At 40.0% G+C, this 26,817-nt stretch overlaps 1 protein-coding gene across 13 annotated transcripts in view; it reads right to left on the bottom strand.

Moving 5' to 3' along the window:
- The window catches only part of STX17 (syntaxin 17), a 36,921-nt gene extending 15,829 nt beyond the window's left edge, over nt 1-21,092 (bottom strand). Inside the window, exons 1-5 of one of the 13 annotated variants that reach the window (XM_030011607.2) lie at nt 20,638-20,748; nt 20,195-20,251; nt 19,433-19,546; nt 13,893-14,078; nt 5,400-5,465 (exon numbers count right to left, since the gene is read on the bottom strand). In XM_030011607.2, the coding sequence (XP_029867467.1) occupies nt 5,400-5,465; nt 13,893-14,015 (189 nt within the window). In that variant the 5' untranslated portion in view covers nt 14,016-14,078; nt 19,433-19,546; nt 20,195-20,251; nt 20,638-20,748. The other 12 variants (XM_041122899.1, XM_030011613.2, XM_030011609.2 and 9 more) reach the window with 12 other exon arrangements.
- Nucleotides 21,093-26,817: the final 5,725 nt, after the last annotated feature.

The raw sequence follows: 26,817 nt of genomic DNA, 5'->3' as shown, positions 1-26,817 counted from the left end.
AATGGATTTGTCAGTCTCCAAATAAGTCTCATTTTCTCAATTTCTGACCATTTTCACTGCTCTCCCTGAATACTCCCTAATCAGTCCACAGCTTCCTTACAAGTGTGGTGCCCAAACTGGACTATTCTACCTGGAATCCTACTACCACTGACCAAAGAGACTGTATGAGACCACACTGACTACTCTCCTATTTATACATCCCACCACATTATTTGGCTTTTTTGTATCACTACCGCACAACTGGTTCACTTTTACTCTGTCCTTCAAGTCCTCTTCTGCAGAAGTGCTGTCCCAACAGCTTCCTATGCTGGATCTATACACCCAACGATTGTCCTTGTTCTCATCCAAAAACATACTGATTTTTCAGGTCTTTTCTCAACATCATTATGAATTCTAACTCTGTTCTCTCCACCAGAATCCCTTAGTCTCTCCCAGCTTTATGCTGTTTGCATATTTTTGCTATATAATGAAACTACTGTTACATAGCTATTATATAGTGCTTTCATCCCTAGATCTCAAAGGACTTTACTGGAGTAAGGTTCACTATTGTTCTTGAATAGATGCAGAACTGATGTAGGGACACAAAGTCTGAGCCCAATTTTTCTAAAGTGTCCACAAATTTGGAGTTAAGTCTGGGAGATCCACCAGGATGGTGGATTCACTATATTATATCAATCAATGTAATGGATTTTTTTCAGAAAAATAAATGAGAAGAGGCATGGTTTTCACAAGTACTGTGGAAAAATCTATTGACTCTATCAACACATCCAAAATGGAAAGGAACAGAGAAGTCATATATAATGAAGTTGCTCTGCTTTTCCATTCTTTTCAAAATCTTTACAAACACATTCAATAAAAAATAAAGAATAAATTATAGACTTCTATCAGAAACTAAAATACAGAAGGAGACAAAGGAGCCAAAAGAGGGCTTCATTTAAACCTTTTTTTTTAAAATCACTGTTGCTGAAAATGACTGTACACATCTGTCCATTAAGCTTACCTTATTACTCAGCACACAGTTTTAATTAAGAAAAGGAATTATTATAAGTATTCAGTTTTTTGAATTATCTTTAAAAATCACTAAATATCTTCCCATATTCTGCTCCTCCTAAGTGGTTTATGAATGGGACTTCCTCTACAGATGTCTTGGACATATGAGAAAAATTATAGACTCCCTAAGGAATTCAGAAGTCTTAACAGCAATTTTCAGCAAACCAATAAATGTTATTCATACAAAAGAGTAAAAATTCTTGGGTTTTTTCAGTATTTGTTTTTCAGAACAGTAATTTTTCTTCACTGATAGTGACAGCTGAATTTTCAAAGTAACGTAACTTGATGAAAAATAGATGCCGTGTTTCTATAGGCTTACTGCAGGCTGACTTAAAATACCATCATCACTTCACACTCAAATACGTAACACTCGTGAACATCACCACCAATGTTATACCAGCAACACCTGTCTCTTGTGTGCAACCAATTTCATTACAATTGAGAAAAAGTAACGGATGACAACAAAGAAGGAAATAATGTAATTCCTACTCAACTGCAGGTAAATGCACACAGCGACCTGCAGTACCTTGCCATGGCAAAGAGCTTGGGCTGCATTGCCACAGCATGCCGTTAAGGACACATAACACCACAAGGAAAAGAGGAAGTAACAAAGAGCATAAGGGCACCTCAGTGCTTCAGTACTGACCCAACGTGAGGCTCCCAGGCACCAGGATAAATACCAGGTCTGCATGGCTCCACCTTGTACAAATGTCAAAGAGCTGAGATGGGGCCAAAACCCTTGAAAAGGCAGCATGGACTTGAGACGTAGGATTATTTCCATGTAACATCTGGTATCTCTACCAGTTATGGAAGTATCTGAATTTCTATCTAAGGCCCCCAGCAACAGCTACCTGAAAATCGCAGTGTTTAAGTACCTGCTTCAGCCATGTGTCCCTGGCAAAACTGATGTTCCCAGAGTGCTCAGAAACTCCAGCACTTCACTTACTCTATCCCCATCAGCCTATACTGCTCCTAATGCTACCAGCTAACTGAATCGTCGTGGTCATGCCATTCTCACATTCAATCTCTGCCATGATCATTCTCTTTTTCTTCTTCTTGGTTGTATTATCATTAAATGTAATGTCATATACATTTTCCAATAGTTTACACTTTAAACTCTTCATGCTGAAATAGTACATGGATGACACGGAATCTGTCATATCAATCAGTCCCTTTTTCTCTTTATTTCCTGTCTTCCATCCATTAATCACTGTCAACTCTCCCTCCATTCTGCATGTTGTTGTTTTAAATTAAGTAAATAGCACCTCCAAACAAACCCACCACCTTAAACCGTCTCAAACATAAATATGATTTTTAAGAAAGTACTGCAGTACCTTAGCTGTGCAAATGTAACGCTGCCTTCACTTACCTTCTCTGGACTTTGTTCAAAGTAATGTAATAAAGGATATATGTTACAAATTTCTTGGCACAGGTCAAAGAGACTCTGAGTTTAAGGATATATTTATCCTCCAGATGGCCACAGGCTGCAACACTGAGCTGTTTTTACATGACCCTTCATTGATACCATAAACAATCTCCTGCAGCAACAAACTCATCTATCTTGCTTCTCATGTTCTCCCAATATATTTGCATAGTATTCCAGAAAGATACTTAATTTGAAGACTGCATAATTTTAAAGATGGTACAGACGACATGAGCCATACAACTAAGCTTTGAAGATTTATGCAAAAGAGAGCTGACTGAAAACCATCTTTTATTTGTAAATCATTTTCAGTTGAAATGGAAATCATAAAAGTGAAAAAGAAAAAAACCAGATTTTTCAAGTAGCTTTCCAGGTCAGAGCAACACAGTGGAGAGACTACATCTAACTAGGTATGTTTTGCAGAACAGTCTCCTTTTGTGGGCTGAATATAGACTAAAGCCACGTCATTCACCCACAGTATTTTTCCTCTTTTTGTTCAATGCCTTATATCCTCTCTAGTAACTGCAGCATTTTTCTTCCTCTCACTACGAGTATGATCAGTGCAGTCCTTAGGTGTTACAATAAAATATTGCCATTTCACTGAAATTAGCTTAAATCTTGCAATAATTAACTAATTGTATGGTACCGTCAGCATGTATGTGGGCAAAGCCCAGCAAAACTGCGTGTTTATTCAGACCCTAACATTTTACAAAGTCCACAGACTGTCCCTAAAAACAAAAATCTACAAGAGCACATTTGTGAAAACTAATGCACAGTATACAAGAGCAATTTTCTCGGTATTTTTGAAAGGGTGTCATCATGCCCTATACAAAGATCTCCCCAGTTTCTTCACTTTCCTTTTTAGAAGTTTTTAATGTGGCATCCAGTCACCAGAAAGAGGTATACATTTATGCTCATCTATACTTCTATTATACTTTTGACCATCATCAAAACTACAACAGAAGTAATTATTCTGGGTAAACTGAAAATTCAGAAAAATGGCTAATTATGTGCACATGGATTAAATGTAGAGTGGCTGTGCATATATTTGTCTAAAACCTGTGGCGGATGCCTTGGGTCAATATTGACTTAGGGATTCCTAATGTATTTTTACAACATCTAATTTTGAGAGCAAAGTGTGTGCTGCAGAGAACATTTGGTATCACAATAATTAATCTGATTTCTTCGCAAACAAACAGATCACAAGTCCATTGGTAAACATTTAAACAGCTTACAGCAAACACATTCTACATGTCATATAATTTATTATCAAGTACTCCAGACTCCTAACTATTTAATTAAAACAAAGAGCTAGTCTACTCTTCTTGCATGGACCCAAATACTTAGTCTGCTCTCTGGGTATCAGAATGTGAACCACTTTAATGCTTAACTTGTATCCAGATCTAAAAGCAGTAAGCATTAAATAAAATATAAGAAAATTTATTTTGGCTGAAAGTGGCAGGCTTTAGGTTCAAGCCAAATAAATGTTTCTAGAGACAAATAGGAGGTTTTATTACTAAAGCACTTAATGTATTTAAAAATACCATCTTCAATGTGATTATTTTTTCTCTAACTATTGATAGATTTTGTCTTGCTAAACAAATGATACTGATAATAAAGAGTTCCAAGAGAAGCCTTTCCTACCTCTCAGATGTGAAAATAGATTAGAGCACAGACATAAACAAACACATGCTTACTACACCATACCTGTTAGAATGGCATTTTTTTAATAGGACTTCCACGTTTGGAAGACTCTTTCGATACTAAGAATAAGCTTATATTCATATTTCAAAAATACTTGGTGAAAAATCAAAATAAACATTCGAACCTCCAAATAACAGAAATATCAAGTGGATTTCATATATAACTTATCATCTACACTGAAAAGGCTCATTAACACCTTCCATTCCTCAAAAAAGATACAGTAACTCCAGCTCTGCCTGCTATCTCATACTGTTGCTCCTTTGGGATTAAGTTCTTATTTCTGAGGGTTTTTTTTCCATTTTTATTCTGGTCTAATTTCCCACAGGAGTCAGTAAGGCAATGCAACAAACACAGGAATTTACAGTATTAAAATTATGAAATACAGTGGTTTAGGACTGTGCTATCCCTGCTGGCAAAGCCTGCTTGTCTAGATGCAACGTAGGTCACAAAACGTTTGTTCTAGTAACTGTCATGTCCCTACTCTGAACAACATATATGAAACCCACCAAAATGCCTCTCCTGCTGGCAAAGATAAGCCTTTCCCCAGAATTTTGCCAGTACAGCATGTTATAACCACTAGCTGCTGTATCTGCATCAGCAAACTTTGCAGTGCAGATCTGGTCTTTGTGGTTTTCTGTACTGACAATCTTCTTTGGCTGTGTCCTATTTAGCAGTGTGAAGGCTGATGTTTGGCATTAGCTTTTGCATCACTTTCATCAAGACATGCATTTTTTTAGAAACAGATGTGAGATTCCCTGTGTGCTGAGTTATGGATGACTATGCATGAAGTCACTGACATGATGCCATGCTGACAAATGTGTCTGGTATTTCCTCCTTTGATGATATTACGCATCTAATGAGATTTGCACACCAAACTAGTAGTGCAGATGTTCTATGTTTGGTCTGAAACCATGCTTTAAAATTAACAGTATGCCTTATTGCAATTCCTGTCTTCTAATTTAGTAATGTAAGAGGATAGTTTGCAAAAGACCAGAGTCTCCAAACTTTTGTTTGTTCAAGAATCCTGAAACGTTTCTGATTGTATTTGCCTCATAGGACACAATTAGGAAATCCCTACCTTTTAAATGAAGTAAAGCAATACCATGTACTTGTCAAATCCACCTTTGAAATATACGTCTCTGTGAAGATCCATCCCTGAGGTAACCAGTACTATGTATATAATTTGATTCCATTAATATCACAGTCATTTTAATATCCTTACCTGAACTGTTCGTCCTGCGTTAATGTGCTCTTCGTGCAATCTGTCCCAGAGCCTGCATCTCTGATACTAAAATAAAGGAAAAATACTCCATGTAATTGCTATTTTTGCCAACTGGCTATGCAGAAAAAAAAGGAACATTCAGTAAATAACCACTTTAATTTTCCAAAATTGACAGTAAAGAAGCTGAGTCATAAGCATTTCCACTGCAAAATTAGAGAGGTAAATGGCAATTATTTTGTGAATAATTTTGTACAATGCATTTTACTGAATTCCAGATAACCAGGGTTTCAGCATCAGTTTTTAACAACAAAGAGCTATTGCAGCATCCCAATACAGCTGTGGCATGCATCACTTGGTGGTCAGTAAAACGAAGGACAGAAGGAGGAAAAAAGAATGGAAGAGGGGATAAGAAGTACTGGTCACATAGGACAACAAAGTATCTGATATTATTTACAAAGAAAATTGCATTCATTACACAACACTACTGTCTACATTTACACTTACCGTTTCTATATGGTTACGAGAACCATCAGGGCAGATCTGGCACCTGCATGAGGCTCCACTAACTTCAGTGGGAAACTATCCATACAGCACTTTCCATGGGACAGAGACCAGAGTAATTATTCCAGTAGCAGAGCGCAAGTTTTGCAAAAGAACTGTGTATCATCACATATAAACCTTTTCATCATTAAAATAAATCAATCCCTGCTATTGGCAGTTGACATAAATAATATAGACACTATCATGAAAAAGAGTAGTAAAATAATAGAAGTAGAAGCTGTGATTCCTGGACTATGTGCTGAAACCATCAAAGAATGCATTTACAATACTAGACAATATTAGAACATTCTTTTTGATTGTTTAAATAACAAGACAAAATACTTCCCATGATTTGTGAGGTATTTTTATGTAAAGTTTAATTCCCCAATTTCTTAATACACTTCGTTACCAATAAAAAACTTTATCTACAGCCTACATCTTTCCTTAATTCTTTTCATAGTTTTAGAGGCCACAGCAATAAGGATCACAAGTTATTCAGCTTCCTAAAATACAAGAAATCTGAAGTTACTTCTTATTTTCAGAGAAAAAAGTTCTTTCAGATTAGGGTTTTGTAGTGCTATGGAAGAGAAAAGGTTTAGTGTTCAATTAAGTCAGATTAAAGTGATTTTTCTAGGAAACTAGCAACTTCTGCATAAATTATTATACCATTAAAATTACTATAGTTGTTCTTTAAAATAAAATGGACAAAAAAAACCATCTGTATCAACAGCAGATCTTCCAATTCAGTCATCCATGAAAGAGTACTGAAACAGGAATTTCTGAAGGTGGAACAGAGGGGATTTGGGGAAAAATTACCTTTTCAATTTCAACCGACTGTAACATATTGTCCACATACCAAATAACAAAAAAATCCTGTTTTCCAGTTGAGAACAAGAGGAATTCCTCCAGGAAACCTTTATTGCTCTTTATAATTTCTACTAGAAATGCTCAGCACATTTATCTGCTTTATATATTTAGAAGTTCTTTTACTTTGCTTAAAAATTCCTAGTGTGCTAGTGATGGCCTCAAAGAATCCAATGACTTAATAATACACCTAGAGCAATGACATTCATGCGGTCAGAGAATTCCTCCTTGTTGACTTCTCTTTGTCATCCAACACAAAGTAGGTCGTACTGCGCAATGTTCACTGTGGGGGACTCAAGGATAGCAAACCTTGAGAAGAGATGGTATTGGCATTATTCATCATTAACAAATACATGTAAAACTAAGGGAGGTCCATGAAGTAAAAAACACCTATGGAATCCTAACCTGTTAAAGCAGGTCCAGAGGAGAGCCACAAAAATGGTCAGAGGGCTGGAGCACCTCCCCTATGAGGACAGGCTGAGAGAGTTGGGGTTGTTCAGCCTGGAGAAGAGAAGGTGCCAGGGAGATGTGACTGCAGCCTTTCAATATATAAAGAGGACTTAGAAGAAAGACAGAGACTTTTACTAAGGCCTGTAGTGACAGGACAAGGGGCAACACTTTTAAACTGCAAGAGCCCAAGTTTAGATTGGACATAACAAAGAAATCTTTTACAGTGAGGGTGGTGAGGCACTGGAACAGGTTGCCCAGAAAAGTTGTGGATGCCCCATCATTGCAAGTGTTCAAGGCCAGGTTGGATGGGGCTTTGAGCAACCTGGTCTAGTGGAAGGCGTCCCTGCCCATGGCAGGGGAGTTGGACTAGATGATCTTTAAAGGTCCCTTCCAATGCAAACCACTCTGCGGTTCCATAATTCTGTGATATTTAATAATAATTGTGCTACAGCCAAATAGTTTGTATTTCACATCAGAAATACAAAATGTAAGGTTACTCTTGGACACTCAATCTCTTTTCCTCTTTGTCCCATTCTCTTTTGAGAGCTCTCTTTAGAAAGAAACCTTCATGCTTATGCTTTGGATCCCTTCCTTTTCTGCTTGAAAGTACCCAGTGGACATGGAGAGAACTCAAAGCTTTTCATAATATCCTCTGCGTTAATTTTTGTAGCAGGTAGTGCTCACCAACATTTCTAAAAGCTCTACAATAAATATCTTATACAAATGCATACACTCAGATGAAGACTGCAGTAAGAATCTGATATCTTAGTTTCTCATTTTATGTCACCTTTATGCATCTTCCCACCACAACAATGGTCCCCAACCCAAGGTAAAAAATGTTTTGCACAACATCCTTTAACTTTGGCACAGTCACAGGAAATGAAATTAAAACTGAAAGCAACAGAGAAAAGGATGCCATGTCTTACAACGCTTTTTTTTTTTTAAGGGTTGTTGCGTGTCACCAACAAAGTTTAGGGCAGCATGCCAAAATCTCCACCTTCTTGTAGTACCATGACAATTGCTTTCATCTAACAGAAAGTTGTAACTCTTTTGGATAAGCATGCATTTTATTCCCTGTTTTGGAGTGAAGGCCATCCAACCCACAGAATGTGTTTTAGAAAACAAGAACTCTTTGGGGAAAACATGGAAATTAAAAAAAAAAGCAAGTATAGAGAACTAATTTCTTAAGGACAAAATTTTTAAGTCTTCAGAAACTGCCATATGGAAAGTTGGACTCTCAAATAGTTGAGAAGCAATGACAATGGATTTATGGTAGCCACTTCCTCTGAAAAGGGGTGCTCAAGGTCAAATTTCATTATATATTGATTTTATAGTTTCTTCAAACAGTGATTTAGTAGATTAATTGTTTGGACTATCTCTGGAACCTAAGGTTTAAATCAATATTCATGAAATGAGGTTAGAGATATTGGCTTCATCATAAGTAAATAATGTTGCTGCTCTAAGCAATTTGACATAATTACTGATTTTTGCTTAAAAGTAGCCTGTAAAATAAACAGGATCAGATTTTACAAAATTATCCTTTTACCTCTAGGGATGTTTGGTTTACATGGCTGAAAGTTAATTTTACAAAAAGTATTTTAGAGAAAACCATTTAAGCTGCTGATGCTGACAGCTCATAAAAGTACTGTAACACACTCATTATGACTAAAATGCATGTAAAAGATACAAAATGCAAATTATCATGGAACTATTTCAAGCAAACTATTGATAGTGTTCTGATAATCTAAAACTACCTAGTGACAGATTTCAAATTCTGATTTGCCATATTTTTATGTTCACCTTCTCAGAAATCTATCAATAGAGTAAACTTTGGAATACTTATAGTTCTTACAGCCAGAAAAGTATTTAAAAAAAAAAAAAAAAAAGAGAGAAACTTCCAAATTTTTAGAACACTACACTGAGTGTAGACTCTAAAGAATCGAGCATTTAGGGACTATTTTTATACTCAGATATATTACTTTTCATAAATGTTTGTGTCTTATATTTTTTATCAATACACAGAAGTTCTGAAGTCTTATTATGTTGACTGAACAGATCATTCACACTGATACCATCAACAACCTGAAAATCTCAAGAAATGTCCAAACCAGATACTTTTAGATTGCATCAGATTTTTACATTCCAAATATAAAATTCAACGGCTCAATAAAGCATCTTGGTATTTCAATGTGGTCATTGAATGCCATGACAGAAACACTGCAGTCTGCATTGCCTATAATTAAACTCTGGCTAAGCATGAGTTTCTCCGACAATGCTTTCAACAAAGTGTTAGATCAGAACTAACCTAAAAACTCATTTTATCCTGAGTGCTAGTATCTTCTGCATTTTCTTCTAGACACAGAAATCCATTCTTGCAACAATTTCCCCTTCTATCTGCAAAAAAGGAATGCTTAACACAAATGAGTTGCTGGGCCAATAAAGACTTCAGCTTACCAACACGTGGCTGAATTAAGTGGAACCTAGTTCACCCCTTCCCTGACACCATGGTAACACTATCTGGCTAGATACAGCATAATTATTCTTTGTCTAAATACGTAAAAGATATTCAGCAGGATCAACCACTAAACTGGCTACCCCTCCTCAGTGACCAGGTTCTGCAAAACAGAGCAATTCCCAAGATCATCTCTCACACTGTTAAGTACTACACAGGGTAATGACCGATCACGTCTCTGTTTCTCATTGGAGCACCCAATGCCTTTTGAAGCTTCTTGATAGGGTGTTTATACACCCTAAATCCGGGAGAGTTTACATACATGGATGATACCTAGCAAAGAATCTATTTAGCTGTACAAAGTAATACTTTTCCAAAAAAAAAAAATCAAGAGTGTAACAGTTATGCACATCCCCTCCATCATCTCTCCCTAATTACTACCTTACACACATCACATGCTTATCTTTACCTTCAAAGCGCAACAAAACCATTTGTGTACTGCTAATGTGCCCTGCTAATCACTTCCCATTCTGTACTGGCAGGTCAGCTTCCCCCTCCCATCAACAGACTACCTTTTTCCAGTGACCACCCATTTGTTCCTCTCAGGAAAGGCTGCAGCTTTCATGCCACCCTTTTGCGGGTATTTATTAACATCATCCCTTCGCTTCTCAATGCCTTCCTCAAGACTCTGAAGAATGGAATGCCTCACTGTTCCACACTCATTGATGCTGTTGGTGTTAACTGGAGAGCTGCCCTGAAGAGATGATTTTTAACGTAATTTTAACATCAGCCAACTACAGACCAAAAACTCTACCTCTCTGCAACCATGAAATCCCTCTTGGTGGATTATGGCAAACTCATGTTGCTTCTATGAGCAGTTGTGCAAGTTCTGCTTAGAGAAAGAAGGGAACAACCTAGCTACCAAGACTGTCTCTATTTGACTGAAACAGTTTGCATGGAAAAGCTATTATTATGATGCTCTCCTCTAGGCACCTCTGAATCCTGTTCTATTCCACATTATTCTTCACTAGTTGCCCTTAGCTAGCTCTATGGCCACTGCTAGGTATGGGCCATGCACAATGAGAGACATACGCACTGCTCCATGGAGGCTGTAACACCTCTCCAGGGCAATTTAACAGTCAAGGTTCCTTGCTCCCCCATCATCTCACCCAAGAGCAAGCTAATACTGACTCCTCTGTACTCTGGCTACAATGCAAAGTAAGTCAATTAACTGTTCTTTGTGGGAGAAGCTGGAGAACAGAAAGCTGCTCCTGGCCACTACAGAGCGGGGCTGCTGCAAACTGGCCAATTCCAAGGCAAAAAAATGCTGAATCAGCTGACATCTAGCTAACATAATGAATTATACAAATATGGAATAACAAAGAGTAAACAACATGCTGTGACTGAAAAAACAGGTCATCTCATTCAGAAGTTATTGCTTCAGGCAAATATTATACTAATAAACTGTTCAGTTTGTGAATATTGCAGTTCATATCCTTACTGTATCCTTATTACACCCTTACCAGGAAAGAGTCAAATTATTATCTCCCGTCATTAGTCTCAGCAGCCGCAGGTCTTCCTCTACCGCAGGTCTTCCTCTACCGCAGGTCTTCTCTCGTCCCATGGTCAGCCATCATTTCTGCACTTACACCTCCCATCTGAGGTACTTCTTCACTAGCTCGCCCCACCCAATTCTTTATCCTTCATTTACATGAGCCAGGAAGAGTTTCCTCTTGCACATAAGTAAGGGAAAGTAAGAGGATGAGGCAGTGGGAACACAGAAAAATCATCTCCCTGTTTTCAATGTCAGATTCAGGACCAATCAAATTAGCAACTCCAGGAATGAGTTCTGCTAATTTCTAAGCAGAGGAGCATGCCTTAGTGTTGGGTAAATCTTTAGCTATCTTCAGCTGGTGAAGTTCAACCAGTATCTACTGAGTACCTGCAAACCTTTTTTTTTCAGAATCATACCTCTTGGCCAAAAACCGGCAGATTTTTAGAGGCACAGCAAAATGTACAGTCCGGACAAAGACCACCCCACAAAAATATCTCAAGTGTTCCAACACATGTCACTGCTTTGAAAAGAAATTACCACTAAGCTATCAATCACCTGCTATCACTTAAAATAAGCACTTCTTATCAAAAGAAATTACTATCAGTTGAACAACACATTATTTCCTGACTATGTTCTCAGAAACAAATACATGGATTTATTTTCCCTCCTCCCCCATCCCCAACCTACTCAAGGCAGAAACCTGGCATGGAAAATTTCATCCAAAAGGTTACCCACTTGGTAAAGTGTGCTGGTTTTGGCTGGGATAGAGTTAATTTTCTTCATAGCTGCCAGCTAGTACAGGGCTATGTTTTGGATTTGTGCTGAAAACAGTGTTGATAATACAGGGATGTTTTGGTTACTGCTGAGCAGTGATTACCCAGAGCCAAGGGCTTTTCTGCTTCTCACCCCACTCCACCAGCGAGGAGGCTGGGGGGGCACAAGAGGTTGGAAGGGGACACAGCTGGGACAGCTGAGCCCAACTGACCATATATATGACATTCCATGCCATACGACATCATGCTCAGCGTATAGAGCTGGGGGAAGAAGAAGGAAGGGGGGACGTTGGGACTGATGGCATTGGTCTTCCCAAGTCACCGTTAGGCGTGATGGAGCCCTGCTTTTCCTGAGATGGCTGAACACCTGCCTGCCCATGGGAAGTGGGGAAGGAATTCCTCGTTTTGCTTTGCTTGTGTGCATGGCTTTTGCTTTACCTATTAAACTGTCTTTATCTCAACACACGAGTTTTCTCACTTTTACTCTTCTGATTCTCTCCCCCATCCCACCAGGGGGGAGTGAGCGAGCGGCTGCATGGGGCTTAGTTGCTGGCTGGAGTTAAACCACAACATAATGTTCCAGTAAAGTTACGGTAAAAGTTGTGAACAAATGACAGCAGCAAAATGCAAAACAGTTTCAACAATACATTATACGCACCCTTCAGTCCTTTACCTTTCAGGAAATCAAAATTATGTTCACCTATTTCCTTGCAATTTCTTCATTCCTTCCCAAGGTGTTAAAAAAATGTAGACGGTTGTCCTACACCATCCGGATTCACATATAGACTTGATTTTATACATTTTGAATAAGCCTAGTCAAATTAATACGATGTATGATTTTTCAGAAACATGTGCAGAACTGCACAGAACTTCAGCTGTTCACTGTTTTTTCTGTGGTGGTAAGTACAATCTTTTCTAAATAAATATGTCTTGTATGGTCATTTCAAAAATTCCATCGCAATGTTGGTATTATGACTGTGTTTCTGAGTCACTCTTCCTTTTTTTATTGGTGTCACCTGTTTTACTAAATCTCTTAGCACGTTCCTCAACAAACCAATTTCTCTCTTTCCACAGGCTATATCTATACTAATAAAGAAAGACTGAGAATATTTCAAGTCTGAAATCTGGTCATATGTGCTGTTAAATTGTTAGAACTGTCCCTGGCCATAGCAAACAGCTCTCTCACAATAAAAGTTCCTGAGAACAGCCAAGGAGTTATAAATGCAGAACAGAGGCTATTCCCCATTAGCAGTGTTGATGCAGTCACCCTGCTTTGCAGAATATGAGGATTTAATAATATGGACATAAGCTATTTCATGCCAGACAACTATCCTGGGCATGTTTATTTTACCAGTACAGGTTTTGCCACAGTGTATGCAAGAATTTAACTTCTCGGAAGCATGTTCAGTTTCACTGTTATGTGTGAGTTATTGTCAACAAAAAGCATATAAACATGCTACAGTTTTCATAAAATTCTTTTTCTATTTACTTAAAATAATTCAATCTATTTCTCTCAACTCAATTTAAAAATATATAGATAAAAAAATAGGTATAAACAGTAAATTACTCAGAATAGCTGGCAGCAAACTACTGGGACTTAAAAATAAAGTAAGAATATTAGGCTGCTTTCCCTACAATAACTTTTTAATACAAAACAGTAATGTTTCTCACTCTGTAGGCTGACTAGTTACTACAAATGTAAAGGCCTTTGTACACACTGAACTACCAGTTTCATTTTTAGCCAAACTTGAATTCAAGATTTGAATAATCAACTTTTCATCAAAATCTCTATATAATCTTCCAGCATGACTGCTTCTATACTGTAAAAAGAACTAGATTAGTAAAAAGTGAACACTAACCTTCTCAATATTTATTTGGTGTTTTCTTAACCTTTCCAAATCTGTTGGAATTGCCACTTTAATGAATTTCTGAATGGCAGGTTCAATTCGACGGAGTTTAACTTTTTCATCATCTTCAGACATCCTAAAAGCAGCTTTCAGGTCAACACTTTCAGGTCCAGTACACCTTCACCAAGGTAGAAAACCCTAAAAAAAAAAAAAAGAATTACAGGCTTACAAAAATGTAGCAATCTAGAATAACTTTTTAAAAGAAAGCAAAATGAGGGAAATCAGTCTTTCCAATAATCACATCTCTTCCAAAACCACATTTGAGCAGCATTAGCTACTTAAAATCCAGATACTGTATTTGCATTTAAATGTATTATTTCTGTTTATTTGCAGGCTTTGGGGATCATTTTTCATTGATAAAACTTAACACTAACAAAAAAAATAGCTAAATAATTAAGACAGATGCAAACATGCTTTGCAGCATAATGATATATGGAAACCTTTGAAAAAACCTTCCAATTGGATGCTTTGCCTGATCAGAGTACAAGTTCTGCCAATTTACATTCTGAATTGTCTTAAAAATTGTAAAACATGTCCTGAAAAGGCACCAAAATTAATTTTATTTTTGAAGTCCATTTCCTAGAAAGAGTAAGAGCTCCTGAATGAAGATTTGCACTCCAAATTGCATTTGTCCCCTACTGAAAATGACTAAGGCATCACCTAACATAGGGTTTAAATATGTTGCTGAAATATTTGCAGGACCAGTAGGTACATAAGCAGCCTGAATTCTGTTCCCTGCATATGCATAAAACATAACTTTGGAGTGTCACTTCTCTAAAAGAAAGATATGTAGAACTGTATATAGTAGCATTTATCTACAGACCATATGAGCAATATAAAGGAATTCCATTATGCTGAATGCACACAAGGGGAAAGAAAAAATTATTGTGAGATAACTTTGTAGTTTTAATACTGTATAAACAGAAGTTATTTAAATGAGATTTTCTTTCTGTATACTCCTTTTCTAACAAAAACAAGTAGTGGAATTGCAGACACATATGAGAAAGTTTTGTCACAAGCGTCAGTAAAAAGACGTGTTACCAGCAACTGCATCAGAAGGCTTTCCCTGATTTTCCTCTTCCAGTAACCAAACTCATTTAAAATAATTAAACGAGCATAATCCTCCTGGTACAGAGCAGGCACAGCAGAATGTAACAGGTTAAAAAATGTTCCTACTTTTCCACACAGCCAAACATATTATTAACAGTGAAATTGGACATTATTTTTCTCACACCTAACTATGGTGCGATAGTGTGGAGGGAGAGTATTGAGCTTTTTCTGAGACCTGTGATTCCTGCAGGCAGGGAGAACCTGAAGGCAGACACCAGTTGATGGCACTGGGTCTTCGACAGAACCACTCAAAGTTCAGTCACAGCCCTCACTTGCAGGCTGCAGGGAGGATATGTACAAATCTGCCTCATCTTCAAAGGAGCCAAGTGGTAAGCATCTTCCATCAGGCCAGTGAGAAAGCTAAAAGCTTTCTGGCAAAGGCAAGCTGAGCTTCTAGAGGAAAATAGTCCCAAATTACTCACCTTTTCCAACACAGCTGCAAAGAAAACAATGTTGTGTTTTTCTGAAGAACCGAACGCTAACAGAAGACTCTCCTCCTTTATCTATCGCACCCAACGCAGAAACTGAAAACGGTGGAAAACTCTTTACTGAGAGTAGACCAAGTTAGGCGAAGTCAATCTTTAATGTTTCACTGATACATCCTTCCCTTTTTCAGAACCTCAGAAGGAAATTATTTCACCAACCAACTTCGCAGTCACTGCTATTTTGCAGTCATTGCTAAATTATCCCCACTCCAAATTATAGAGACATACTATCAAGCAGTCTTACAAATCCCCTTCTAACCCAAGGTATTAAATATTAATAGTTCTTTGTCCAAATCTTCAAATAAACATGCAGTGGGTGGCCTCGCATTTTGGGGGATGTAAAAAGAACTTTAATCCTTTTGTGTTGATTTACTCTTTCCACTATTCTAAAAACAGTGGCTTAAACGCAAGATGACAAAAAAATACATTGATTCTTCTATTATACCTTGGTCACTACAGTCCCTAACACTTCTGAAGGAGCCACTCGTTATCTCACAACTGAACTCCATTTTGAGCCTAGAGCAGATTTTTTTTGCAATGAGCAAAAGATAAAAAGCATCCTACTCCAAACTGTAGTACCTCCTCTTTGAACACACATTTAATTTCCTGACAGCTTATACACTAATCCACGAGTTTATGAGCTAGAATGAATTAAAAATTGGTTCCTTAAAGATATTTAGTAGCCCTGTCATGCTTTTCTTCAAAACTGAATCATCCTGAAGAAGGGATGACACAAATTCTTCAAACTTACTGCACAACGTGAACTCACAGAAACCCACAGTCCATTCTGTCTTGGAATAAATACAGCAGAGACTAAGCTAAATCCATCATAATTTTGTCCTTAACCTTTAATGACATGTAGATATTGATGAGTCAAAATTGACAGTTTAAGTGACTTATAAACTGGACCACTGTGAAAGCAGAGTTAATGTAACCAACAGCCTTATGTCTTGAGTAGGTGATCTGAATAAGCAGCAGTTATAAATTCAAAGATTTGGCTGCATGCAGGGCTCTGGATAGTCATTTTCTTCTTAAAAATTCCCAGACAGTAAACTAGCTTTCATGACAGTGTCTACGAATTTCTTTAAGGCACTGCTGCCTAAAATTCACTAACAGTAAGTGTGAATAAGAACGAAGAAGAAGAATACTAAGAACGAAGTATAAAAACTCATTACATTCTCATCAGGTCTCCTGCTTAATGTTCTCTCTAACAGTATAGTTGTAACAAAAAATTCTAAGGCATAAATTACCAATAAGAAAATACGCAAGGTCTTACTTTTTTTTAAGTTCATATAATATGGTAAATAAAATTAACATTACAACTTTTTGTGATGACCTTACGTTTGTTCCAGATGCAATTTCAAGGAAATCTAAGGTTTCTTGCATACTTTATTGGGTTTGTGTTTCCCTAAGCATAACTTTAACAATTAATTTCTAAAGCTGTAATGCTTGGGTTTTGAGTAATCACAGAGTAACAGGACAGTTTAGGTTGGGGGGTGATTTTCATACGCCATCCAGTACAAGCTGAATTACATGTGGTTGCACAGGCCCTTGTCCAGTCAAGTTCTAACACCTCCATGGACGGACACTCCACGCACTCATTAGATCCCTCCTTCAGTGTTTGACCATTCTCCAGGTTAAAAACAAACAAACAAAACCAAACCAAAACCAAAAAGACCTTCCTCGTAGCTAAACCAGCTTGTGTCCGTTGCCTCATCCCACTGCCATGCACCTCCAACAGGAGCCTGGCTCTATAGCTTCCCACGCACAGCAGTAAGATCTCCCCCTCCTTCACCTTCTCTTAAGGCTGAACAAATCCACCTCTCTGTTTCTCCTTGAATATCATGTGTTCCAGCCCCCTAACAGCCTTGCTAGTCTCACAGGTGCCAAATAGAGGTGAACAGTCACTCTCTCGACCTGCTGTCCCTCAGCCGCATTTACTAATACAGCCCACAACGCGGCTGTCCTTCGCTGCAACAGCACGCTCAGACGCGTATTCAGCATGTGGTCCACCACAACACACAGGTCCTTTTCTGCAAGGCTGCTCTCCATCAAGTCTTCCCACAGCCTGTTCTAGTCATCAGGCTATTCCATGCCAGATGCAGGGCTTTCTTGTTGCCTTTGCTGGAATTTGTGAGGTTCCTGTCAGCCCATTTCTCCATCCCATCAAGATCCCTCTAAGCAGCAGCCCTGTCCAGCCTATCTACCCCTCCCCTCAGGCAAGTAACAAACACTGCTCTCTACTTCAGCTTTTTATGAAGATAATTTTGTCTCTGTCCTTGGATCTCAATTGCAGTCAGCATGTACACGAAGCTGCAGAAGTTATGAGCCCTCTCTCAGAGGGTGCCATTCAGACACCACACAGTTGTGTGACAGATCACCTTCCCTTTCTGACCGCTTCTGTACAGCACCGTCGCTTGGACTGCCCTTCCTACAGGCATTTACCAAGTTCCAAGCACAACGAAATCTCGAGTTCTCCGAGACTGGAATACTTGGCTCTGATTCTCTAAAATAAATTCAAGTTTGAGCAAAAAAGCCCAAGAGAATACCATATCATTAAATCGGTAATTTAAAAAGTTAGATAAAACCATTTGTAATTAACTGTCCTTTATTACATTCACTGTGCAAGATATTTTCATAAACAAAGAAATTATAGAATCTTGTCTTTTCAGACGCTGATGCTACAGGCCTGTTAAGAGGTTATCTTCCAAGTAAAATACTTTCAATTTGACATTCAAAATTCGTGCACTAAAATTCAATTATATTTCAGTGACAGAAATAACACTTATCCAGAAGTGATCAAGACCCAGATGTGCAATAATTCTCAGTCAACTGTGTCCATAAAAAAAGAAGACATATCCAAAGCATACTGAGCAGTATTATCAAAGTACTAGGTGGTGACAGAAATTACATATGTATCCCTTCTTAATATTTACGTTTTCTGGAGACTGCCCCCAAACTGAAACTGTAATTGTGAAGTAAAATTAGCATAAAAGAATACCATTAACTTGATATCTGCACTTAATATGAAAATCATCTATGATTCTTACCACCCAAGACAAGGAGAAATCCCTTATCCAGTTTGTCCACCCCATGTCCTTGAAATTATGTAAGTGTATCTTCCATGAAGGATTAATCTACATTCCTTTGTTAGTAAGCAACAGAGCAAAAGAACCTGAGGAGTTCCACTCATTTGATCTCTGCTTTACCAAATAAACAGGTATATAAAGCAAACAAAATTTTTCAAAAACTGATCACTTCCTCTTTTTCAGCTTTTGAAGGTCCAATCAGCATATGCTATCTTATTTCATTGCTTAAGTCAAATAATTCTAAGGGGTAAGAGAATCTTAAGGCATCCAGTTCCAAACACCGAAAGTGTGAATTTAATTCTGACACTAACACAAAATCTCCACTTACTATGTGGTGGTGCATAGAAAGCAGAGAGTCACATAGATGCAGTCAATCAGAAGTAAAATTCTTCCCATGTATGGTAACATACTTGTAACTTGTTATTATAAATTTCAGTAAATGTAATAAGTAATATACATCAAATTAACACCTATGAACTTCTGTTAAACTGCCTAGTGCTCTCCACTCAAATACGGTAGGCAAAATGCAGAATAAACCTGAAGAGTTCTGCTTGCCCAGGGAAATGCAATGTAATTCACGTATTTGATTTTAATTCACTTACGACACTTTAGACAACCACTACCACTAGAAAAAGTACTTCCAGCATAGATGCCTGTTTTTAAGGGTTGTAAGGCCAAAAGCTTTTTCCTTTTCTCATTGTAGATTAGAATACGGATGCTAGCATGCAGAGACTTACAACAGCTTTCTCACTAAGGTGACCTGAAACACTTCTTCCTAGAGTAGTACTGGCCCCAAAGTTGCACTGACAGAGTATTCACTGTTGCTCACTTGGCTGAGGTCTGTAGTTAGTGAGGAACAGGCTCCTGTGGCAGGCTACAGCCAAATTGCACTTTGGGTCCGAATTACATCTTTCCGCTTTGGCTGTAGAAGGAACCAAAGGAAAATAGCTTTCTTAGGCTGCAATAAGGCATTGTCACCAGCCCCAGCATGTTCGCAAAGTGACATGAAACTACGCAATGGGATAAAGAGCCGCGCATGTGGGATCTCCCACAGAACAGCCGGAATTAGCAGCTGTACGTAACAGGCTGTGGTTCCTAGCAGATCTGTGCGCTTGTGGATCACCCGGCAAGACAAACTTGATCCAGACAAAGCAAGGGCGCGTGACTGCATTTTGAGAAGTCAGAGCAGATGACAGGCATTTTGTATTGGATTTACACGTTTAAGCCAGCTGCGGAAGGGCAGAAAATACCTAATGACTAACACGTCAACATTTTTTCAACAAAGCTGAACTGGTGGAGCAAGCCTGTAGTGAACCGACACCTGCAATAGGTGGCCACAACGCAGTTCAACCTGCAATCAGAGCCCTAATACTCATTTTTCTGTACTACTGAACTATGCCTCTGGTCTCACCCCAGCAGCCAACAGGTTACGGAGGCCTACCCTTCCTGCATCTCGCTCCCGAAAAGCGAGGGGGACACGCGGAGAGTAGAAGCGCAAGCATAAAAGAAGGTTTTACGTCTTACATCAAGGCTTCAAGTGGACCGCACTAGTTTCTTTTTCCCGACTTACGCTTTTAAAAGCTTGGGGAACGCCGGTCTAAACAATTCGTCACGCTGCGCTTCCACTCTTTTTTAACAACACCAAAAAAAAAACCCAAACCATAACCCAAACTGGCGTGACAAGCTCTGGTTCGGTTCAGCTTTCCGCCTGTACCTCCCCACCACCCGCGAAGGACACCCCCCCCCCGGGCCCAGCCGCTCCTGCGGGCACCCACAGCCGGCCCCCGGGCACCGGCAGAGGGGCGGCCGAGGGGCTCGGGCCTGCCACCGGCAACAGGGCCCGGCCTACGGCCACGGCCCGCAAGGCGGTGGCGGGGGGAGCGGGCGGCGGCCCCGCTGCCCGCCCCGGCCCTCGCTGAGGGGAAGAAACCGGGGGTCGCCAAGGGGGAGTGGGGCGGGGGGGGGGAACCCGGCGCTCCGCTCCCCGCTACGGGCCGCGCTGTGGGCTCCTACCGGCCGGCCACGTCCTCAAGAACCGAGCCCAGGGCCCGCCAGGCCCCGACCCGGTCTTCCTCTCGCCTCCCCGCCGCGGGAAGCGAAACCGAAAGCAGCGGGGCCGCCCTCGGTGGCGGCCTCCCCCCTCGCCCCAGCCCCGCCGCCCGCCCTGCTAGCGCGGCGCCGGGGCGGCCGTTGCCCCTTCCCTCCCTCCCTCCCTCCCGCCCTCCGCGCCTCGCTGCTCCCGCCGCCCCCGGCCGGGTGAACATCCCCGCCCCGGTCCGCGGCCCCTCACCATGCGGCGGCTGCGGCCGAGGCGACGCCCGCGGCGGCCCCGGGACACTGGGCGGGAAGCGGCGCGCAGGAGTTCCCCCTCGGCGGTTATCGGCCCAGCCCCCGCCCGCCACACACACACCCCCGTCACCGCGCTCGGGGCGATTTTCCTCATGTTTAGTTCCCTCCGTAACTCTCGGTGCGGGGCGGGAGGTCGCGGCGGGGCGGGAAGGGGCCGGGGAGGAGGAGGAGGAGGAGGAGGAGGAGGAAGAAGAAGGGGAGGAGGAGAATCTGCCCTGGCCAGGGAGGGAGTACCAGGCCTCGGGGCTAAGGGCTCATCGAGAGAGGAAAGTTAGATTTCTTCTTCTAAAAGAGAGCCAAAGGTTCGCGCCCGCCATCTTCTCAAGAACTTATTCTTAAAATTCCCCACAACCAACATTTTTGCTTGCCTTGACACGTAATTTAGGCAATACCAAATTGCCAGGTGGGACCCTGGGGATACAGAGCATCGGTCTGTAGGGGACAAATGCCGACCAGGCCGTGCCAGTGAGGCTCCTTTCTCCCCTCACTAACCTTCACTGTTCCGAACAGCATTCAGGAAATAAGTATCTAGGAAATATTTCTGACCCGTATTTTGAAAATAAGTGTAACCTGTTTGTGTCCGACACTGATTGTTGGGTCCTACCCCGACACGGCAGCCTCTGGCTAACAGGACCCGCTCCTGGCAGGTAGAGCAACACCTCCGAGGGCAGCCCGGTATCGCTTCTGATCATTTTATTGCCGCTGAAGAGAAGTGGAAAACTATCTGGCTACCTGGCAGTACCTGTAGAGCAACTACGTTACGCCATTATTAAAATAGAACATTTTTTAACTGAACCCAACAGCATTAATAGAACAGACTTAAGATCTCCAACTTATCAAAGACAAGTTTAAGTCAATTTTCATGTTCTGAACAAGATTTAGATTACCTGTTCATCTGTCTGTCATTCCATGCCCTTTTGGCTGGTTCCAATCTAATTTGGAGAAAGTCATCACAGTCCTGTAAGTTTTGAGGAAATAAATCTAAATTTGTTTCCTCAGCAAAGGAACAGCAAGCGAAACACTCATCTCTTACGCATTCTTGTTAGCAGCAATCAGCCAGACAATTAGTATGTATAAATTAGCCATCCACTTTGCATATACATAGTTCCAGACTGCTAGATGCGATCTTCATAGGGCAAATGGAGAATAAATTGTTGTTAGTGTAATTAAGGTTATTTAGGGGGTAAAGGATCCAAATCCACAGGATCCAGTGTCTTCATTAGTTCTGTTGCTCGCAATACAGCTGCTGGAATGGCAATGGAGTACTGGGGAATGCCAAAGCACTAAAAAAAGCTTGCACCAAACATATATTTAAAAAAGGGTAAAAAGGATGACACAGGCTAGCCTAGCATAGCTAGTTTGACATGGATATAGGGCAGAATCATGGAAGTGGTGACCTGGGATTAAATGCCAATAATTAAATGCCAATCAACACACTTTCATAAAAAAGATTTGATTAAACGCATTTGAATTTAAGTTTGGTTGATAAAGGTAATAATGTTGATATAATAGCTTCCATCTGATTTAGAACAGTATGCTATTCTCATAAATACAACATGGAATACAAATTCTGCATAGTTCATAATAAGTGATTCAGCTGACAGTTCTCAAGAGAAGTAATTGTAAGTGAAGATTTGTCATAAGGTTGTCTTTTGGGGTGGTGTTATTCTTGGCCTGGTACTATCAGAAATGACCTAGACAAAAATACCAAATCATTACTTTGCTGTTGTAAATAAAGATAAGTGCAGGTCGCTTAGATAAACTCCTTTGAATTGCTTTGTAAGATCTTCTCACTTGTAAAAACACTCCTCTGAAGACAGTCAAATTGGAGGTTGTACAGGCAAGATAAAGCCTCAAAGCCACACCTGGAATTTGAGGGAGAATGACCAGCATGAGACAATGCTAGAGAGGACCTGGACATTATGGTACATAAGCAGCTGAACATGAGCTCCCAGAACAAAGCTCTTGCTGACTAATACTCTGAAGCAAAACCAGAGGAAGATCAAATACAACGGGAATGGATATTACCCCTGTTTATAGAACTATTATCGAAATAATGCATTCAGTTTGGGCATTTACACTTCAAAGGGATGTTAAATATTGGAAAGAGCCCAGAAGAAAGTTGTGAAAGGTGTGGAGAATGTGCATTAATGTGAGATATTTTAAAAGCACAATCCAATGCAGGTGTGACCTTTGTCATAAGTGTACTAGTACTTGTCTGGGTTAGAGACGTTTGAGGAGTAGAAGCAGTGTTCTGAAAGCAAAACTAAAAAAAAAAAAAGAGACTAGAAATATGGCATTTCTTAACTTGCTATAGGATTAAATTGTCTGTGAATCTGTTTTGAAAGAAAAAAATGTCAGTTTAAAATATGGAGATTTTTTCAAGAGGTACTGTAGCTCAAGCATACACAGCTGCAATTTTGGTGTGGAATACATTGGCAGAGGTTCTGTGCGGTCTGATATGGAGGTGGTACGACCACAAGATTACACTCGGTCTTTCCTTTCCTTAAACTTGATGACTCCAGAAGAAAACCAAGAAGTCTACTTATCTAGCAGCAAAAGAAGGAATAGGATCCCAAGGATATTCCCAAAAAAGAAAGTTTGGGTTTGTTTTTTTTTTTTTTGTGAGTTCTAACAGGCAACATCTGAAGAGCTCCTGGCACTTTTCATGTGACGTTCAACATGACGTTCATGCCTGACTGTCCAGTTCTGCTACTATTGCTAATGTGATCTCCCAGACAACCCAGCAATGACTTCAAAGAAGTCCAAATTTCCTCAAGGAAAAAATGACAATGCAAAATGCTGTCACTCATGTAAAGATCATCAAAGGAACAAGAGTTCCACCTTCAGGTCTGGGAAAATACTACCTCTGATGGCAAAAGATAGCTCAGAAAAAAAATGTAATGTGTAGATGGAGTTGGACTTCCTGAATTACAGACTCAGATTTGTATTGCATGTCTGTGATCAATTGTGATCTCTTATAGATTTGACAACCATGTGTATTCCTATACAGTTATCAGAGAAACTGTTCTGTATCACCAATAAATAACATAGAAGAAAATCATGGAGAGTCCTAGAAAGGCAGAGAACTGTTGTATATCTGAGTAAGGAAGAGCTTGCAGCAGTTTCTTTTTCCACATGAGATCATTCATAGGTTTCAAATACGTGGATTCAGGACCAGGATCCAGATGTGCAATTCATTTAACATGCTCAACTCTATTCTCGGCAGTCTCTCCTTATACACAGACTCTCAGATAACTCATGCTGGGGATGGTATTTCAGTGAGTGCTGCTCCATAAGCACAGAACTTCCCAGATACTTACATTATGTTCCCAAGGTACTCTTTTTCCAGTAGAGCATTTCAAAATTCTGTTGCCTTTTTCAATGCATTATTATTACAGATACACTGATTTCACTGTCAAAAGGCTTGTGCTGGCAAGAACTGATAATAAAGTTTCCATTGTGTCATGGAAAACAGCCATTACTGTGTTACAGTGAACATTGCTCTCTCTCACAGTCTTTCAGGAGCACAAGGTTGTTTGGAACAAGATCCCCTTCTAACATACATCCCTCAAAAAAATCAAACTCTTTCAGTAGTTCTTGACTGAGGGGTGTTTTGTGGAATATGTGGCAGCATTTTCTGAAACTGTCTTCCTAATGTAAGCGAAATACTGCAACTTGGTTTGGGGGGAAGCTGTTTGCTACTGTTGACAAAAATTGTGCTGTAGTTTTTTACAGTTGGTGGAATCCTGATCCAATGCCCTTTTAGTGTAATTTGCTGCAAAACCAGCTCAGATTTGGTTGAGGATCATTTGTATAGTATTTCAGAAAGTAGGTCTCCCAAGTGGTAATGAAACAGAAGAGTTTTATTATACATTAACTTATTCACAGCAGCAGTAACACTGAATAGGGTGTAAAAGTAGGAGAGAAAGCAATAAGGGCAAAGCAGATTTTGTTTTGAGAGAAACACTTCCTCACTGGTCGCACTAGCTATTTGGGTCTTTTCCAGCATATTCACAAGTCTCACACTGTGACCTCGATGCAGGAATGGTTTACAGTAGCTGCCGTTGATCTACCCTTGCAAGTAGTGGCGCAGGAAAGCCTATAGAGAGAGGACGGTAGGTACAGAAACTATCTATCTACAACAGCTAGTCCAAAAGCAGTAGGATTTCCCTCCTGACAAGAGCAGGGTGAAACAAGCACCGCTAGCTGGTGGGAGCTCGTGTTGCCGGCGCTCGGGCAACGTGCACCTGCAGCACTTTGCCTGGGGAACTTAAGCTGTCCACTGCTGGCACAACCAAAGGAGATAAAACATTAAAACAAGTGTTGCTGGGGTTGTGGCCCTACCTGGGAACTTCCCCATGACTGGCATTTCATCATGATCCATGTGTTTTTTCCCCAATGTCTTTTTGTTCCTACTGGAGCTGAAGAGGATTTCTCCCACTCAGAACTACTGATCAGCTTTCAGTACGTGCTGTAGCAATGGTGTATCTGATATTCTCAGTTTCATTTGTAAGGTCACCTAAGCAGTTTTATTTTACTGCACTTCAGAAGAAGGTTGAGCTAACTCAGTCAAAAAGCTTTTAGTGGGACTGTCTTTTGTGCACGTTCGTCTCCTGTTATAGGACCGAATTACATTGGCATCACCTTAAGCTAAATCCCTACGAGTTACTCTAACTAAAAAAAAGACTTTCCATACAAGTCAATTTTACTAACTGAAGGAAGCTGGTCCATTTTTTTGTTTGTATACAAGCCCTTAGAAATTCTGTATCAAATCTTAGTGCCATTCAAGTAAATGGTAAAATTTCTATTAAATTTAGCAGGGTGAGGATTTTGTTCTTTGTGCAGGTTCCAATGCTTCCTGACACAAGAAAATACAGACTGTATTCGGGGGGGGGGGGAAATAGAAGGTGGCGAATCAACTGAACAAACATTCATTTATCCAGTTCACCCATCATACTTACCAGTAACATTCCTTTTGTAAAACCATTCAGCCTTGAAAGAGGGATTCAGAATGTCTTTTAATTGCAGACCAGAGGTGTAATATTGTCAGCTTGCATTCATAATGAGTTTATATTAAAATGTTTTTAATTTTTCTTGCTTAGTTAGGAAGGTGATGCTGATTCTGCTGCTTCTCTAACATGTGCAGGTCATGAGCAACTCCTTGTTCAATAAAACCTTCAGGGAATTTCAGAAACATTAAAATTTAGAATACTTACATTCATTTGGGGTGCCTTTCCACTGACTCAATGTTACAACTCTACTTTTAAGATTTCTAGAGTTGTCTTTGCCTTCCCTCTTCCTCCTTATGGGATAACAAGAAAGACATTGTTCAGCTCTGCCAAAAAAGTTCCTGGTGCTGAGAGGTGGAGCCAATAGACATGAAGATCTGTAGCCTGGCTAGTTTGGATTATGGAATATTTCTTGGCTGTTGTTCTTCTAGAGACAAAAAGTTTATCAGACTGTTGCTGATTTAAAATCCACATCAGACTCAAGGCATACATCAAGTTAATCAGGAATTTACCTGTCTGTATAATGACCTATTAATCACACTGCTGGTTCCAAGGCTGTCTATGCCATCTAGCTTTGGATTGTCTCCAACAGTGGCCACAAGTGCACGGTGAGGTTAGAGTAAGAATCGGGCAAGCATATGTGCTAGTTCCTCCTTAATGTTCTCCCAGCCTTCAACTTTTTTTTACATTGGGGGTTCCCTGAACCAGATGTGGTTTGTTTTCTCAGTAACCCCAGTGGATATCTCTTTCAAATGCTCACCCAGTCTCCCCTAGAAAGTAAGTAAAGCTCTTTCAGGCACAAAGTCCTTTGGCAAGGATTTTCACAGGTCTG

Source organism: Aquila chrysaetos, chromosome 4 (assembly GCF_900496995.4).
Source record: "Aquila chrysaetos chrysaetos chromosome 4, bAquChr1.4, whole genome shotgun sequence".
Classification (NCBI taxonomy): Eukaryota; Metazoa; Chordata; class Aves; order Accipitriformes; family Accipitridae; genus Aquila; species Aquila chrysaetos.
Note: the sequence above shows the minus strand (reverse complement) of the source record. Positions and strands in the feature narration are given on the sequence as shown.